The 15,387-nt window shown below is 37.6% G+C and overlaps 1 protein-coding gene across 9 annotated transcripts in view; it reads left to right on the top strand.

The window, feature by feature from the left end:
• Cnot6l (CCR4-NOT transcription complex, subunit 6-like) overlaps window positions 1-15,387 on the top strand; it is a 93,866-nt gene that overhangs the window by 31,724 nt on the left and 46,755 nt on the right. For 5 of the 9 annotated variants that reach the window (XM_006534870.4, NM_144910.2, XM_006534871.2 and 2 more), the window contains exons 3-4: window positions 1,230-1,416; window positions 3,447-3,532. In XM_006534870.4, the coding sequence (XP_006534933.1) occupies window positions 1,230-1,416; window positions 3,447-3,532 (273 nt within the window). The remainder of the gene's footprint in view (window positions 1-1,229; window positions 1,417-3,446; window positions 3,533-15,387) is intronic. The other 4 variants (XM_030254400.1, XM_030254398.1, NM_001285514.1 and 1 more) reach the window with 1 other exon arrangement.

Genomic DNA, 15,387 nt, shown 5'->3' with positions numbered 1-15,387 from the left:
GGATACAAGGTTGGTTCCTAGCACCCAGATCAGGTAGCTCTCAAGCACCTCTAACTACAGCTCCAGAGACTCTTTAGCAGTTCAGGCCTCTGAAAGCACCTGCATTCATGGGCACATACCCACACCAACTTGGATATAGACACTTAACTAAAGGTAAAATAAACCTTAAAACTATTGCTTTGCTTTTATGCAATTTTGTAAAATTATCTTTATGTAAATTATGCATTATAGCAAATAATTCTAATCAGGCCTGGAATGTGCCTCAGTTGGTAGAGTGCTGGTCTAGTTTTCACAAAACTTTGGCTTGGAATTAATTCCCAGCACCAAATAAACTTGGCATGGGGGTGCATGCCTGTAATTCTATCACTTGGTAGGTAGAGGCAAGAGGAGCAGAATTTCAAGGACCATCCTCATCTGTATAGCAAGTTGGGGGCCATTCAGGGTTACGTGAGATTCCACCTAGCAACTTAGAAGATAGAATAACATCCCATTTTATAAAACCTGAGGCTAAATGGTTTGCCCAGACCTATGTTGCTAATAAGTGGTAAACTAGAACTCTGAAATAGGTTTTCTGAGTTAGTACATGCTGTGTACCTGCGGCTTACAGACCTTGATGTGAAAACTGTTTCCTTGAGAATGTTGCATTTAATATAAAATATTAAACTACAGTTGTTAATCTCTAACTATAACATCAGAATTTAGGGAAAATGTTTTCTTTTGGGACACTTTGCTGGTGGCTAATCCAAGATTGGTTTTAAATAATAATTCATTATTTATTTAAACTTTGTTGACCAATCCAGGCTCTGGATATAGATACATCTTATATTTATAATTTTCATTGAGTGTGAGGAGTATTTTGTTATGACTTTAAAAAATTAAAATCTCAAGCCTGTTTCACCACCAAAGCTCAATTTACCCTTAAGTTTTATCCTTTGGATCTGGCTCTGAGAGAGGTCCAGTAAGCCTCACTCAATCAATCTCTCCCTCCCCTCCCCCTCCCCCTCCACTTCCCCTACCCCCTCCCGTGAAAAGTGTGACTGTTCAAAGTGGGGTGAAATTAAAGGAGGCTAGATAATTTAGCGGTTGCATAGCTTTGCATACAAAGTTAAAAATGTCAAAGATAAGATGATATCTCTGTATATTTGCCACCTTTTCTAGCACTTACCAGTACTTGGGATTCCGATTTTGTCGTGGATCTGGAGTTTATGTTTTAGTATTTTGCCTTTTAGGTAGAGTGCGGAGCTTAAGTACATCACTCTGGTCATTAACACACTTGACAGCACTGCACCTAAATGACAATAACCTTGCTCGCATTCCACCTGATATTGCCAAGCTTCATAATCTGGTTTACCTGGATCTGTCATCCAATAAACTCAGAAGTTTACCAGCAGAACTAGGAAACATGGTGTCTCTCAGGTGAGGAAACATTTCATTATATACAATTACAAATTTATCAAATAAAAAACTTATGGGATGCTATTTTATGGTGGGATTTCTGTGTCTGTGAAGATCAAAAGACAGAAATGGAGTTAAGCACAGTGCATGAGTTGGCCGCCATTTAATATTTCTTTTCCTTTGAGTTGTGGCTTCCTGCTATAAATTTCTTTTAACAGACTTAAGATAGAGGAAGTTAAAAGTCTTAGTGTGGAGTCAAACATAATTTGCTTATAAATGAAATGTTTAGGAACAAACTTCTGTTACAAAATGTATGTTTATATTTTTATAATACAACTCATTGAAGCCTAAAGACTTGATTAAAATGGATTTATAGTTAAGACATTTGTTCTCGAAACAGGGTCTTGCCTGTGGCACTCTAGCTGGCTCTTGTCTCCCAGGTTTGGGGACAGAAGGCATGTACAACAACAGTGGTAGCATTCCTATAGGAGGAAGCATTTTAAGGTCATATTAACTGTTTCCAAAACAAGAATTGCTTTTTTTTTTTTGATCTTACCTATTGACTAATAAGGTTTTTAAAAGTTGCTTTTCCATGGTTAAAATTAATAATGGTTATGTTACTTATTTGTTCTTTTACCACCTCCTAACTGGTTATATGAATTCTTTTTTGTCTTTTATTAATGAAGGTGTTAATTTTTTCATAATCTGTTCAAAATTTCAGTTACAAACTTAGATTTTTTTTCTTTTTTTTTATTAGATACTTTCTTTATTTACGTTTCAAATGTTATCCCCTTTCCTGGTTTCCCCTCTGAAAACCCTCTATCTCTTCCCCCCTGCTCACCAACCCACCCACTCCTGCTTCCTGGTCCTGGCATGCCCCTACACTGGAGCATAGAGCCTTGACAGGATCAAGGGCCTCTCCTCCCATTGATGACCGACTAGGCCATCCTCAGCTACATATGCAGCTGGAGCCATGAGTCCCTCCATGGGTTTTCTTTGGTTGGTGGTTTAGTCCCAGGGATCTCTGGGGTTACTGGTTAGTTCATATTGTTGTTCCTCCTAGGGGGCTGCAAACCCCGTCAGCTAGATCTTCTTATCTCTTTCTTTTCTGTTTTTGTTTGTCTTTGCTGATCTGTTTTGTGCTTTTGGATATATATTGTATGTTAGTTAGTGGTTGTTCTCCAGAGAACATTTTATCTTTTAATATTTTCCTTTCTTTTTTTAAAATACCATTTATGTGTTTGTTTATGTGTGTGGGTGTGCACAAATCAACTATCTGTATGTGGAAGTCAGAGGGCAACTTTGTGGGAGTTGATTCTCTCCTTCCACTGGGGGGTCTTGATGATCAGGCTTAGGTTGTTAGTTAGGCTTGGCATCAGATGTCTTTACCTACCCTTTTGCCATCCTACTTTTTATGTTTTCTATTTAATTATCATTAACTTCTATGATACACTGTCTTGTTTTGAATTTGTGTTTTTATTTTTTCCCGTATGTTGACACAACTAAGTTATAGTAGATATGTAGGCAGTTGGCTGCAAATTGTAGTTCGTCCTCAAGTTTATTTTAGAATTTACTTTCTTCGTGCCAAGTGGTTATGGCACATGCTTTTAATACTGCACTTAAGAGGCAGAGGCAGGAGGATCTCTATGATTTCAAGACCAGCCTGATCTGCAGAGCAAGTTCCAGGATAATCAGAGAGCTACACAGAGAATCCCTGTTTTGAAAAAAAAATTAATTTCTTCTGTAAATTAAGCTTGGTTCAAGGTCTTACAGGTTTGGGGTACTAATAACTCATGTCACTCTGATTTGCATTATGTGCAATTCATATCTCTGAATTTAATCTGTGCTACAGAATGAGTGAGTCATAGAAATATTTAGTAATGATAGTACTTTAATAATAGGGTATAGCATTTTGGGATTAGTTTGAAGAAGTGTCTTGAATATAAATATCACTTATCATGTGTTAGAAGAAAGACAAAGAATGACAAATGCAGACATTAATAAAGCATGTTATATTACACTCAAATCTTTAAATTTTTTTTTTTAAACAGGGAATTGCTTTTAAATGACAATTATTTACGGGTGTTGCCTTATGAACTTGGCCGGCTCTTCCAGCTACAAACTCTAGGTTTAACAGGTGAGTGACTTAAAAAAAAAAAAAAAAAAAAGACAACTTAAAACTCCATATTGAGGTATTATGATGCCTTTAAAGATCATTTTTGTAAAGAATACAGGTTTTAGTATAACTGAAAGAGTGAGAAGGATTTGTTAAAGGTGCCGGAAATGTAATAGTTGAGATAAATGCTGGGATTGCAAATATAAGTCACCACTTCCAGCTTCATTTTATATTGTATATGGTATGCTAAATCATACATAGTTAAAAAAGTTATCTAGGCAGAGGTAGGATAACGGGGCAACTCTTGTTTTTGATTTAAAAGTTATGGAATGTTTGTCAGTTTTATAGTCTTAGATTATAAATCTCAGATTCTAACCTATTTATAATTATAATTGTCTTTAATAAGGATAATTATTTTCATGTAATTTATGTACACATTTACATAATTTATATATTCTTTTAAATAGGAATAATTTTAATTGCAGAACAGCCGTTTTCTACATTTCTGATTTATTGATAGACCATTAATGGTATATTAGCAATTAAATACTGGACCTTAATTTTTGAGCCAAGAAACATTCCTGAAATAACAAATGTTAATATTTATATGACTTTTCATGTTACCTCCACATCCCCAAAGATGTCTGCTATACTACCAATGGAATGGGGTATTCTGATTATTTGTAAATTTTACTGTCTTTTATTTTATTACAGTCTATAAAACTAGGTATTAAACTAGTGGTTCTAGGGCTGAGCATTTTACTCAGTGGTGAAGTGCTTGCCTAACATACAAGGATCTGGGTTTGGTCTTCAACAACATCAAAAACAAAACAGAAAACCAAAGTGACTACTCTTTGGCTGGTCTTCATTGTAGTTGCATTTTTCTTTTCTACTAACACAAACTCATTCAGTTTTCTTCTTTGACCAAATGATCAAGATTGTCAGACTAAAGAAAAACAACACTCAGCTATATGCTAATTACTCAAGTAACAATTTGAATTAAATTATAAAACATCTTGTAAGATATCTAATCTGTTGGTTGTTAGCTATTCTTCACCAACTATAACTTAGCCTTGTTCTTGCCTATGGAAACGTTTTTTTCTTATTATTTCTGTTCTAAATTTAAATTAGTGTTTTTTTCCCTCTTTTGAGTTTTTAGTATTTATACATGTGTAACAAGTTTTTTTTTTTTAAGGGTATAATTCATTTATGGTTTTTGCACACTATACACATAGCCTGACAGTAACAGTATAGATTTCTTTCTTTATTTTTTTTTTTTTAATGTAGCTAGGGTTGACATCTCAAGTGCTAAGATTATAGGTATGTGTCACCATTTCTAGCTGCATTTCTAAATTCTCAGATTTAGTAGGAATGTTCAGCCTGTACTCAGTTTTCTCTGTTGTGAGGATCTGCTTTGTTTTCATTCAGTTCCATTTTCTTTTCAACACATTATTTATAGAAGGGCAAGGAAATTTAGAAAGGAGAGCTAGAGCCTTTCCTGCCTTATAACATTTCTTTTTTTCTTAAGTAGTTGATGGAATGAAATGCCCTTAACAAATGACAGCTTTATATACATATACACAGGAACATAAAATTTGAAATGATTTCTAAGTCATTTTTTGGATACACTGAAATATTTTACATGTAATGAGAGAAAGAAAAGTGGGTGAGGTATTCTAATGGCACCGTGAGATACAGTATGAGTGAGCAGCCCCTCTGATTGATGGTGTTTGTTAATTGTGAAGAGAGCGCTGGCACAAGCCTTTAATTCCAGCACTCAGAGGCAGAGGGGGGCACATCTCTGTGAGTTCAAGTTGAGTTTATGCTACTAAAGAGCTCCTTTTTTGTTTGCCTGTTTTCATGCCAAGTGCCTGAAATAGTGCAATTGAGTAATTGATAGGTTTGTCTAAGGCTGACCATGTTTCAAGTAAGTAGCAAATACTGTAGCAAGCTACATAAAGCTAGTTATGTTTTCCTTGGGAAACAGTTACATGGTAGTTACACTGCAGTTGCCTTGACCTATTTAGTTGCCTACATAAACAGTTACAGGAACTTTCTAGTAGAAACAATTAGGTAAAGGTTTAAACAAGGGCAGTGTACTAAGAAAGCATAGGACTTGGCTCCCAAAAACACACTTTAAGGATTTTTTTCTTTAATTTTTGAGACTAAAGTTGAACTTGTTCTGTTCATTATTTTTACTTACGGGTATGGTGTTTTATGCACTTAATCTCCCAATACTTGGAAGGCAGAGGCAGGCTGATCTATCTCAGTGAGTTTCAAGCCAGCCTGGTACCATGACATAGTAAGTTGCAGACCAGTCAGGGCTATATAGTGAGATTGTATTTCAGAAAAACAGTATCAACAACAGTAATAAATAAATGAAACAACAGCAAAGGAAAAACAAAACCATTGGGCAAATTCTGTATTTTTCATATAAATTGTAATATGATTGAGTGAATTTGTTCTTTGAAAGTTTGGTAAAATAGGTAAAACTATCATTACTTGTGTGTAATCTTTTGGAAAATACTTTCTCGATATATTTATAGTAATAAAATAACTACTGCGAATTAAAAAAAGTTTAAAATTATGTGTATTTGCATGTGCCCATGTGTGTGCTTTTGCTTGTGAATGCAAAGCCCATGGAGGTCAGTGGAGGTACTGAAGCCTTTGCATCTAGAGTCGAGTGGTTGTGAGTGAGCCTTGTAGGGTACTAGGAATTGAACCTAAGTCCTCTGCAAGAGCAATGTATGCTCTTAACAGCCGAGCCATCTCTCCAGCATCATGACTGAGAACTTCTAGTAGTTAATGATTCAGTTTTATTAAGCTGTTCTAGCTCTACAAAGTGGAGCCAAACTGAACTTGAGCTTAATTCTCCTACCTTGTCCATTGTTGCAGTTGGTCAGTTACCAGGGCGCTGCAACATCCAGCTTTTTTCTTTCTAAATTTTTTTTTTTTCCTTTTTTTTTTTTTTTTTATTTATTTTTTTTCCATTTTTTATTAGGTATTTAACTCATTTACATTTCCAATGCTATACCAAAAGTCCCCCATATCCACCCACCCCCACTCCCCTGCCCACCCACTCCCCCTTTTTGGCCCTGGTGTTTCCCTGTACTGGGGCATATAAAGTTTGCAAGTCCAATGGGCCTCTCTTTCCAGTGATGGCCGACTAGGCCATCTTTTGATATATATGCAGCTAGAGTCAAGAGCTCCGGGGTACTGGTTAGTTCATAATGTTGTTCCACCTATAGGGTTGCAGATCCCTTTAGCTCCTTGGCTACTTTCTCTAGCTCCTCCATTGGGAGCCCTATGATCCATCCATTAGCTGACTGTGAGCATCCACTTCTGTGTTTGCTAGGCCCCGGCATATTCTCACAAGAGACAGCTACATCTGGGTCCTTTCAATAAAATCTTGCTAGTGTATGCAATGGTGTCAGCGTTTGGATGCTGATTATGGGGTGGATCCCTGGATATGGCAGTCTCTACATGGTCCATCCTTTCATCTCAGCTCCAAACTTTGTCTCTGTAACTCCTTCCATGGGTGTTTTGTTCCCAAATCTAAGGAGGGGCATAGTGTCCACACTTCAGTCTTCATTCTTCTTGAGTTTCATGTGTTTAGCAAATTATATCTTATATCTTGGGTATCCTAGGTTTGGGGCTAATATCCACTTATCAGTGAATACATATTGTGTGAGTTTCTTTGTGAATGTGTTACCTCACTCAGGATGATGCCCTCCAGGTCCATCCATTTGGCTAGGAATTTCATAAATTCATTCTTTTTAATAGCTGAGTAGTACTCCATTGTGTAGATGTACCACATTTTCTGTATCCATTCCTCTGTTGAGGGGCATCTAGGTTCTTTCCAGCTTCTGGCTATTATAAATAAGGCTGCTATGAACATAGTGGAGCATGTGTCCTTCTTACCTGTTGGGGCATCTTCTGGATATATGCCCAGGAGAGGTATTGCTGGATCCTCCGGTAGTACTATGTCCAGTTTTCTGAGGAATTGCCAGACTGATTTCCAGAGTGGTTGTACAAGCCTGCAATCCCACCAACAATGGAGGAGTGTTCCTCTTTCTCCACATCCTCGCCAGCATCTGCTGTCACCTGAATTTTTGATCTTAGCCATTCTGACTGGTGTGAGGTGGAATCTCAGGGTTGTTTTGATTTGCATTTCCCTGATGATTAAGGATGTTGAACATTTTTTCAGGTGCTTCTCTGCCATTCGGTATTCCTCAGGTGAGAATTCTTTGTTCAGTTCTGAACCCCATTTTTTAATGGGGTTATTTGATTTTCTGAAGTCCACCTTCTTGAGTTCTTTATATATGTTGGATATCAGTCCCCTATCTGATTTAGGATAGGTAAAGATCCTTTCCCAATCTGTTGGTGGTCTTTTTGTCTTATTGACGGTGTCTTTTGCCTTGCAGAAACTTTGGAGTTTCATTAGGTCCCATTTGTCAATTCTCGATCTTACAGCACAAGCCATTGCTGTTCTGTTCAGGAATTTTTCCCCTGTGCCCATATCTTCAAGGCTTTTCCCCACTTTCTCCTCTATAAGTTTCAGTGTCTCTGGTTTTATGTGAAGTTCCTTGATCCACTTAGATTTGACCTTAGTACAAGGAGATAAGTATGGATCGATTTGCATTCTTCTACACGATAACAACCAGTTGTGCCAGCACCAATTGTTGAAAATGCTGTCTTTCTTCCACTGGATGGTTTTAGCTCCCTTGTCGAAGATCAAGTGACCATAGGTGTGTGGGTTCATTTCTGGGTCTTCAATTCTATTCCATTGGTCTACTTGTCTGTCTCTATACCAGTACCATGCAGTTTTTATCACAATTGCTCTGTAGTAAAGCTTTAGGTCTGGCATGGTGATTCCGCCAGAAGTTCTTTTATCCTTGAGAAGACTTTTTGCTATCCTAGGTTTTTTGTTATTCCAGACAAATTTGCAAATTGCTCCTTCCAATTCGTTGAAGAATTGAGTTGGAATTTTGATGGGGATTGCATTGAATCTGTAGATTGCTTTTGGCAAGATAGCCATTTTTACAATGTTGATCCTGCCAATCCATGAGCATGGGAGATCTTTCCATCTTCTGAGATCTTCCTTAATTTCTTTCTTCAGAGATTTGAAGTTTTTATCATGCAGATCTTTCACTTCCTTAGTTAGAGTCACTCCAAGATATTTTATATTATTTGTGACTATTGAGAAGGGTGTTGTTTCCCTAATTTCTTTCTCAGCCTGTTTATTCTTTGTATAGAGAAAGGCCATTGACTTGTTTGAGTTTATTTTATATCCAGCTACTTCACCGAAGCTGTTTATCAGGTTTAGGAGTTCTCTGGTAGAATTTTTAGGGTCACTTATATATACTATCATATCATCTGCAAAAAGTGATATTTTGACTTCCTCTTTTCCAATTTGTATCCCCTTGATCTCCTTTTGTTGTCGAATTGCTCTGGCTAATACTTCAAGTACTATGTTGAAAAGGTAGGGAGAAAGTGGGCAGCCTTGTCTAGTCCCTGATTTTAGTGGGATTGCTTCCAGCTTCTCTCCATTTACTTTGATGTTGGCTACTGGTTTGCTGTAGATTGCTTTTATCATGTTTAGGTATGGGCCTTGAATTCCTGATCTTTCCAAAACTTTTATCATGAATGGGTGTTGGATCTTGTCAAATGCTTTTTCTGCATCTAACGAGATGATCATGTGGTTTTTGTCTTTGAGTTTGTTTATATACTGGATTACATTGATGGATTTTCGTATATTAAACCATCCCTGCATCCCTGGAATAAAACCTACTTGGTCAGGATGGATGATTGCTTTAATGTGTTCTTGGATTCGGTTAGCGAGAATTTTATTGAGGATTTTTGCATCGATATTCATAAGAGAAATTGGTCTGAAGTTCTCTATCTTTGTTGGATCTTTCTGTGGTTTAGGTATCAGAGTAATAGTGGCTTCATAAAATGAGTTGGGTAGAGTACCTTCTACTTCTATTTTGTGAAATAGTTTGTGCAGAATTGGAATTAGATCTTCTTTGAAGGTCTGATAGAACTCTGCACTAAACCCATCTGGTCCTGGGCTTTTTTTGGTTGGGAGACTATTAATAACTGCTTCTATTTCTTTAGGTGATATGGGACTGTTTAGATGGTCAACTTGATCCTGATTCAACTTTGGTACCTGGTATCTGTCCAGAAATTTGTCCATTTCGTCCAGGTTTTCCAGTTTTGTTGAGTATAGCCTTTTGTAGAAGGATCTGATGGTGTTTTGGATTTCTTCAGGATCTGTTGTTATGTCTCCCTTTTCATTTCTGATTTTGTTAATTAGGATTTTGTCCCTGTGCCCTTTAGTGAGTCTAGCTAAGGGTTTATCTATCTTGTTGATTTTCTCAAAGAACCAACTCCTGGTTTGGTTAATTCTTTGAATAGTTCTTCTTGTTTCCACTTGGTTGATTTCACCCCTGAGTTTGATTATTTCCTGCCGTCTACTCCTCTTGGGTGAATTTGCTTCCTTTTTTTCTAGAGCTTTTAGATGTGTTGTCAAGCTGCTAGTATGTGCTGTCTCCCGTTTCTTCTTGGAGGCACTCAGAGCTATGAGTTTCCCTCTTAGAAATGCTTTCATTGTGTCCCATAGGTTTGGGTACGTTGTGGCTTCATTTTCATTAAACTCTAAAAAGTCTTTAATTTCTTTCTTTATTCCTTCCTTGACCAAGGTATCATTGAGAAGAGTGTTATTCAGTTTCCACGTGAATGTTGGCTTTCCATTATTTATGTTGTTATTGAAGATCAGTCTTAGGCCATGGTGGTCTGATAGGATACATGGGACAATTTCAATATTTTTGTATCTATTGAGGCCTGTTTTGTGACCAATTATATGGTCAATTTTGGAGAAGGTCCCGTGAGGTGCTGAGAAGAAGGTATATCCTTTTGTTTTAGGATAAAATGTTCTGTAGATATCTGTCAAGTCCATTTGTTTCATAACTTCTGTTAGTTTCACTGTGTCCCTGTTTAGTTTCTGTTTCCACGATCTGTCCTTTGAAGAAAGTGGTGTGTTGAAGTCTCCCACTATTATTGTGTGAGGTGCAATGTATGCTTTGAGCTTTACTAAAGTGTCTCTAATGAATGTGGCTGCCCTTGCATTTGGTGCGTAGATATTCAGAATTGAGAGTTCCTCTTGGAGGATTTTACCTTTGATGAGTATGAAGTGTCCCTCCTTGTCTTTTTTGATAACTTTGGGTTGGAAGTCGATTTTATCCGATATTAAAATGGCTACTCCAGCTTGTTTCTTCAGTCCATTTGCTTGGAAAATTGTTTTCCAGCCTTTCATTCTGAGGTAGTGTCTGTCTTTTTCCCTGAGATGGGTTTCCTGTAAGCAGCAGAATGTTGGGTCCTGTTTGTGTAGCCAGTCTGTTAGTCTATGTCTTTTTATTGGGGAATTGAGTCCATTGATATTAAGAGATATTAAGGAAAAGTAATTGTTGCTCCCTTTTATTTTTGATGTTAGAGTTGGCATTCTGTTCTTGTGGCTGTCTTCTTTTTGGTTTGTTGAATGATTACTTTCTTGGTTGTTCTAGGGCGTGATTTCCATCCTTGTATTGCTTCTTTTCTGTTATTATCCTTTGAAGGGCTGGATTCGTGGAAAGATATTGTGTGAATTTGGTTTTGTCGTGGAATACTTTGGTTTCTCCATCTATGGTAATTGAGAGTTTGGCCGGGTATAGTAGCCTGGGCTGGCATTTGTGTTCTCTTAGTGTCTGTATAACATCTGTCCAGGCTCTTCTGGCTTTCATATTCTCTGGTGAAAAGTCTGGTGTAATTCTGATAGGCCTTCCTTTATATGTTACTTGACCTTTCTCCCTTACTGCTTTTAATATTCTATCTTTATTTAGTGCATTTGTTGTTCTGATTATTATGTGTCGGGAGGAATTTCTTTTCTGGTCCAGTCTATTTGGAGTTCTGTAGGCTTCTTGTATGATCATGGGCATCTCTTTTTTTTATGTTTGGGAAGTTTTCTTCAATTATTTTGTTGAAGATATTAGCTGGCCCTTTAAGTTGAAAATCTTCATTCTCATCAATTCCTATTATCCGTAGGTTTGGTCTTCTCATTGTGTCCTGGATTACCTGGATGTTTTGAGTTAGGATCCTTTTGCATTTTGTATTTTCTTTGACTGTTGTGTCGATGTTCTCTATGGAATCTTCTGCACCTGAGATTCTCTCTTCCATTTCTTGTATTCTGTTGCTGATGCTCGCATCTATGGTTCCAGATCTCTTTCCTAGGTTTTCTATCTCCAGCGTTGCCTCGCTTTGGGTTTTCTTTATTGTGTCTACTTCCCCTTTTAGTTCTAGTATGGTTTTGTTCATTTCCATCACCTGTTTGGATGTGTTTTCCTGTTTTTCTTTAATGATTTCTACCTGTTTGGCTGTGTTTTCCTGCTTTTCTTTAAGGGCCTGTAACTCTTTAGCAGTGCTCTCCTGTAATTCTTTAAGTGACTTATGAAAGTCCTTCTTGATGTCCTCTATCATCATCATGAGAAATGTTTTTAAATCTGGGTCTAGATTTTCGGTTGTGTTGGGGTGCCCAGGACTAGGTGGGGTGGGAGTGCTGCGTTCTGATGATGGTGAGTGGTCTTGATTTCTGTTAGTAGGATTCTTACGTTTGCCTTTCGCCATCTGGTGATCTCTGAAGCTAGCTGTTTTAGTTGTCACTGTTAAGAGCTTGTTCTTCAGGTGACTCTGTTAGCCTCTATAAGCAGACCTGGAGGGTAGCACTCTCCTTAGTTTCAGTGGGCAGAGTATTCTCTGCAGGCAAGCTCTCTTCTTGCAAGGCAGGTACCCAGATATCTGGTGTTCGAACCAGACTCCTGGCAGAAGTTGTGTTCCACTCACTAGAGGTCTTAGGATCACGTGTGGAATCCTGTGTGGGCCCTTGCGGGTGTCAGGCGACTCAGCTGGCAAGGTAGCCCAGGGCTCGAGTCAAGCGGAAGGGACTTGTGCCCCAGATCAGGCCCGGGTAGCCTGCTTCCCTATGTACCGCAGTCTCAGGTTCTGCGGGATTGGATTGGGGCAGGCGCTGTGTTCCACTCACCAGAGGTCTTAGGGTCCCGTGGGGAGTCCCGTGTGGGCCCTTGCGGGTGTTGGGCAAGACTCTGCTGGCAAGGTAGCCCGGGGGTCGAGTCTCCAGTCGAGCGGAAGGGACTTGTGCACCAGATCAGGCCCGGGTAGCCTGCTTCCCTATGTAACGCAGTCTCAGGTTCTGCGGGATTGGATTGGGGCAGGCGCTGTTTTCCACTCACCAGAGGTCTTAGGATCCCGTGGGGAGTCCTGTGTGGGCCCTTGCGGGTGTTGGGCAAGACTCTGCTGGCAAGGTAGCCCGGGGGTCGAGTCTCTCTCTTTCTAAATTTTTACTTCTTGTGTATTGAATAAAAGGAAAAAAAAAGAGTGACTGTAATCTTGATATATTTTGAGTCCATTTATTTGTACCTGTATTACCTATCATTTTAAGCAGTTTTTAAGTTTTTCTTCTCTTATGTTGTATCTTCACATTTTGACTTTATTATTTTTTCCATTTGTTGCACGTTGTATCTACAATTGGGAATATTTTTCTTTCTCCTTTTTTCTTTTGAGATAGTGTCTGCTGATATTAGCATGCTTGCTTCAAATACCTTGACTCAACTGATACCTTTGCCTAGGTAGTAATTTCTTATTGGATGAATAGTTTGCAAATCTTATTTTGTAGGCTTCCTCTTTATTGTACTAATTCTTTTCATGAAGATGTAATTCTGTTTTATTTTTATTTGTGATTTTGATGTCATATACAAAAGTCTTTGTGTATTAGTATGCCAAAGCAATTACCTTATATTTTCTTATACTATCATAGTTTTCATATAGTAATTGTTTTGAATTGCTTTTCTGATTGGTGAAAGATAGAGATTATAGTCTCACTCTGAGTCAGCTTATTATGCATGGGTTATATGTGTTCAGGAGTTTTTTTCATGCAGATTTTACAATTTGTTGGCTTTCTTTTTTGCCTTTAGTAGTTCATAATAATTCCTAATGATCCATTGATGTTTCTGTGGTATTGGTAATACTACTACCTTCTTCATATCTTTTCATTTACTGAGATCTTCTGTTTCTTTAGTACACATAAAATTTATTCTGTTTAAATTTTTTAAGTGTTTTGTAAATCTTATTTAAAATCTCATAAAATCTCATCTTTAGTCTTTCAACCTACTAAGTTTGAGCTTTTTTTTTTTTTTTTCTGGTTCATCAATAGGTTGCTTATGTAAACTGGTTTTACTTTTTTGATATAAGTACTTAGTACTATTTCTGTATCACTTAAGTTTTGGTGATATCATATTTCCATTTTATTTCAAGAAATGTGAAAATTTCACATAAGTTCTTGAAACTAGAAGGCCTTGGGGTCATGTTATTTAATCTTTATATATTCATAATTTTTATAGTTCTTTAAAAATTCATGTGGTCAGAGAAAATACATAATTTTGTATTTTTCAACTTTGTTGAGAAATGTTTAGTAGTGTAATATATTATGGACTATTCTGGTGAATGTCCTCTGTGCTGATAAGCAGAATGGTATTCTGTAGTAGAGTGAAATATTCTATAAATGTCTATTAGGTGCACTTGGTCTATAGCTTACTTCAATTCTCATTTTCCTGTTTTCTTTCTGGCAGATCTGGTCATTAGTGAACATGAGATAGTGAATTTGGTGTTTGATACATGTGTATTTTATAATTGTTTTTTTTTTTTTTTTTTTTTTGGTTTTTCGAGACAGGGTTTCTCTGTATAGCCCTGGCTGTCCTGGAACTCACTTTGTAGACCAGGCTGGCCTCGAACTCAGAAATCCGCCTGCCTCTGCCTCCCAAGTGCTGGGATTAAAGGCGTGCGCCACCACGCCCAGCCCTATAATTGTTTTATATTTTTATCATTGTATAATGATCTCATTTTCTTGTAATTTTTTTAATTTCAAATTTTGATATAAATACAGCTAGGCACTCCTGGGTTCCATTTCCATTGAACATCAGCTCTCACCTCCAATACTTTCATTTTAAAAAATAATATTTCTTTGACAATTTCATGCATGTATACAGTTGATTATATTTGCCCCCAGCTCCCCTCTCCATTTCTCCCTAGACCCCATCCTAGTGTGTCCTCATCCTACATTCATGTACTGTCCCTTTCTTTTGGGAGGGGGATCCACTGGGTTCCAATTAGTGGCCTCTTTTTGGAATGCTGACTGATGCTGGCTTGATCTGTATAGGTCTTATGTAGGTAACCATAGTTACATTGAGTTCACAAGTGCAACCACAATGCCGTGTTTGATGACAGCATTTCACAGCACTCCTTCTTGTCTTCCAGCTATTATACTCTTTCTGCTCCCAATTCTATATTTCTGAGCATTGGGGGTCAGAGGATTGATAAATATGTCCCATTTAAGGCTTAGCACTCAATAATCACTTCTTCTCCACCCTTTGACCAGTTATAAAGTTTCTGTATAATAAACTGTTGTCCACTGTGTGAAGAGTTGTTTTGTCCAAGGCTGCAATCAGCACTAATATATGGGTTTAGAAGGTAGGTTGACAGAATGTCTGCTTAACAAAGCATAAGTAACATTTGATTAAGATTTACTGTGTCTGGCATGAATTTCCTCCTGTAGAGCAGACTTCTGATCCATTCAGAAAGCAGTTGGTTACCTCCATGGTATTCATACTTCTATCATACGAGTGGGTACATCTTTCCTGGCATGTAGGTATTGTAGCATTCTGCATACTCTGTTGAGTATTAATGACTTTTTCTCCTCCAGTGGCACTATCCAGAACTCTGAACATCAGCCACCAGGGAAAATATTTTCAGGCCATTTCCAACTCGATTTC

Source organism: Mus musculus, chromosome 5 (genome assembly GCF_000001635.26).
Source record: "Mus musculus strain C57BL/6J chromosome 5, GRCm38.p6 C57BL/6J".
Classification (NCBI taxonomy): Eukaryota; Metazoa; Chordata; class Mammalia; order Rodentia; family Muridae; genus Mus; species Mus musculus.
This window is presented reverse-complemented; position numbering and strand designations above follow the sequence as displayed.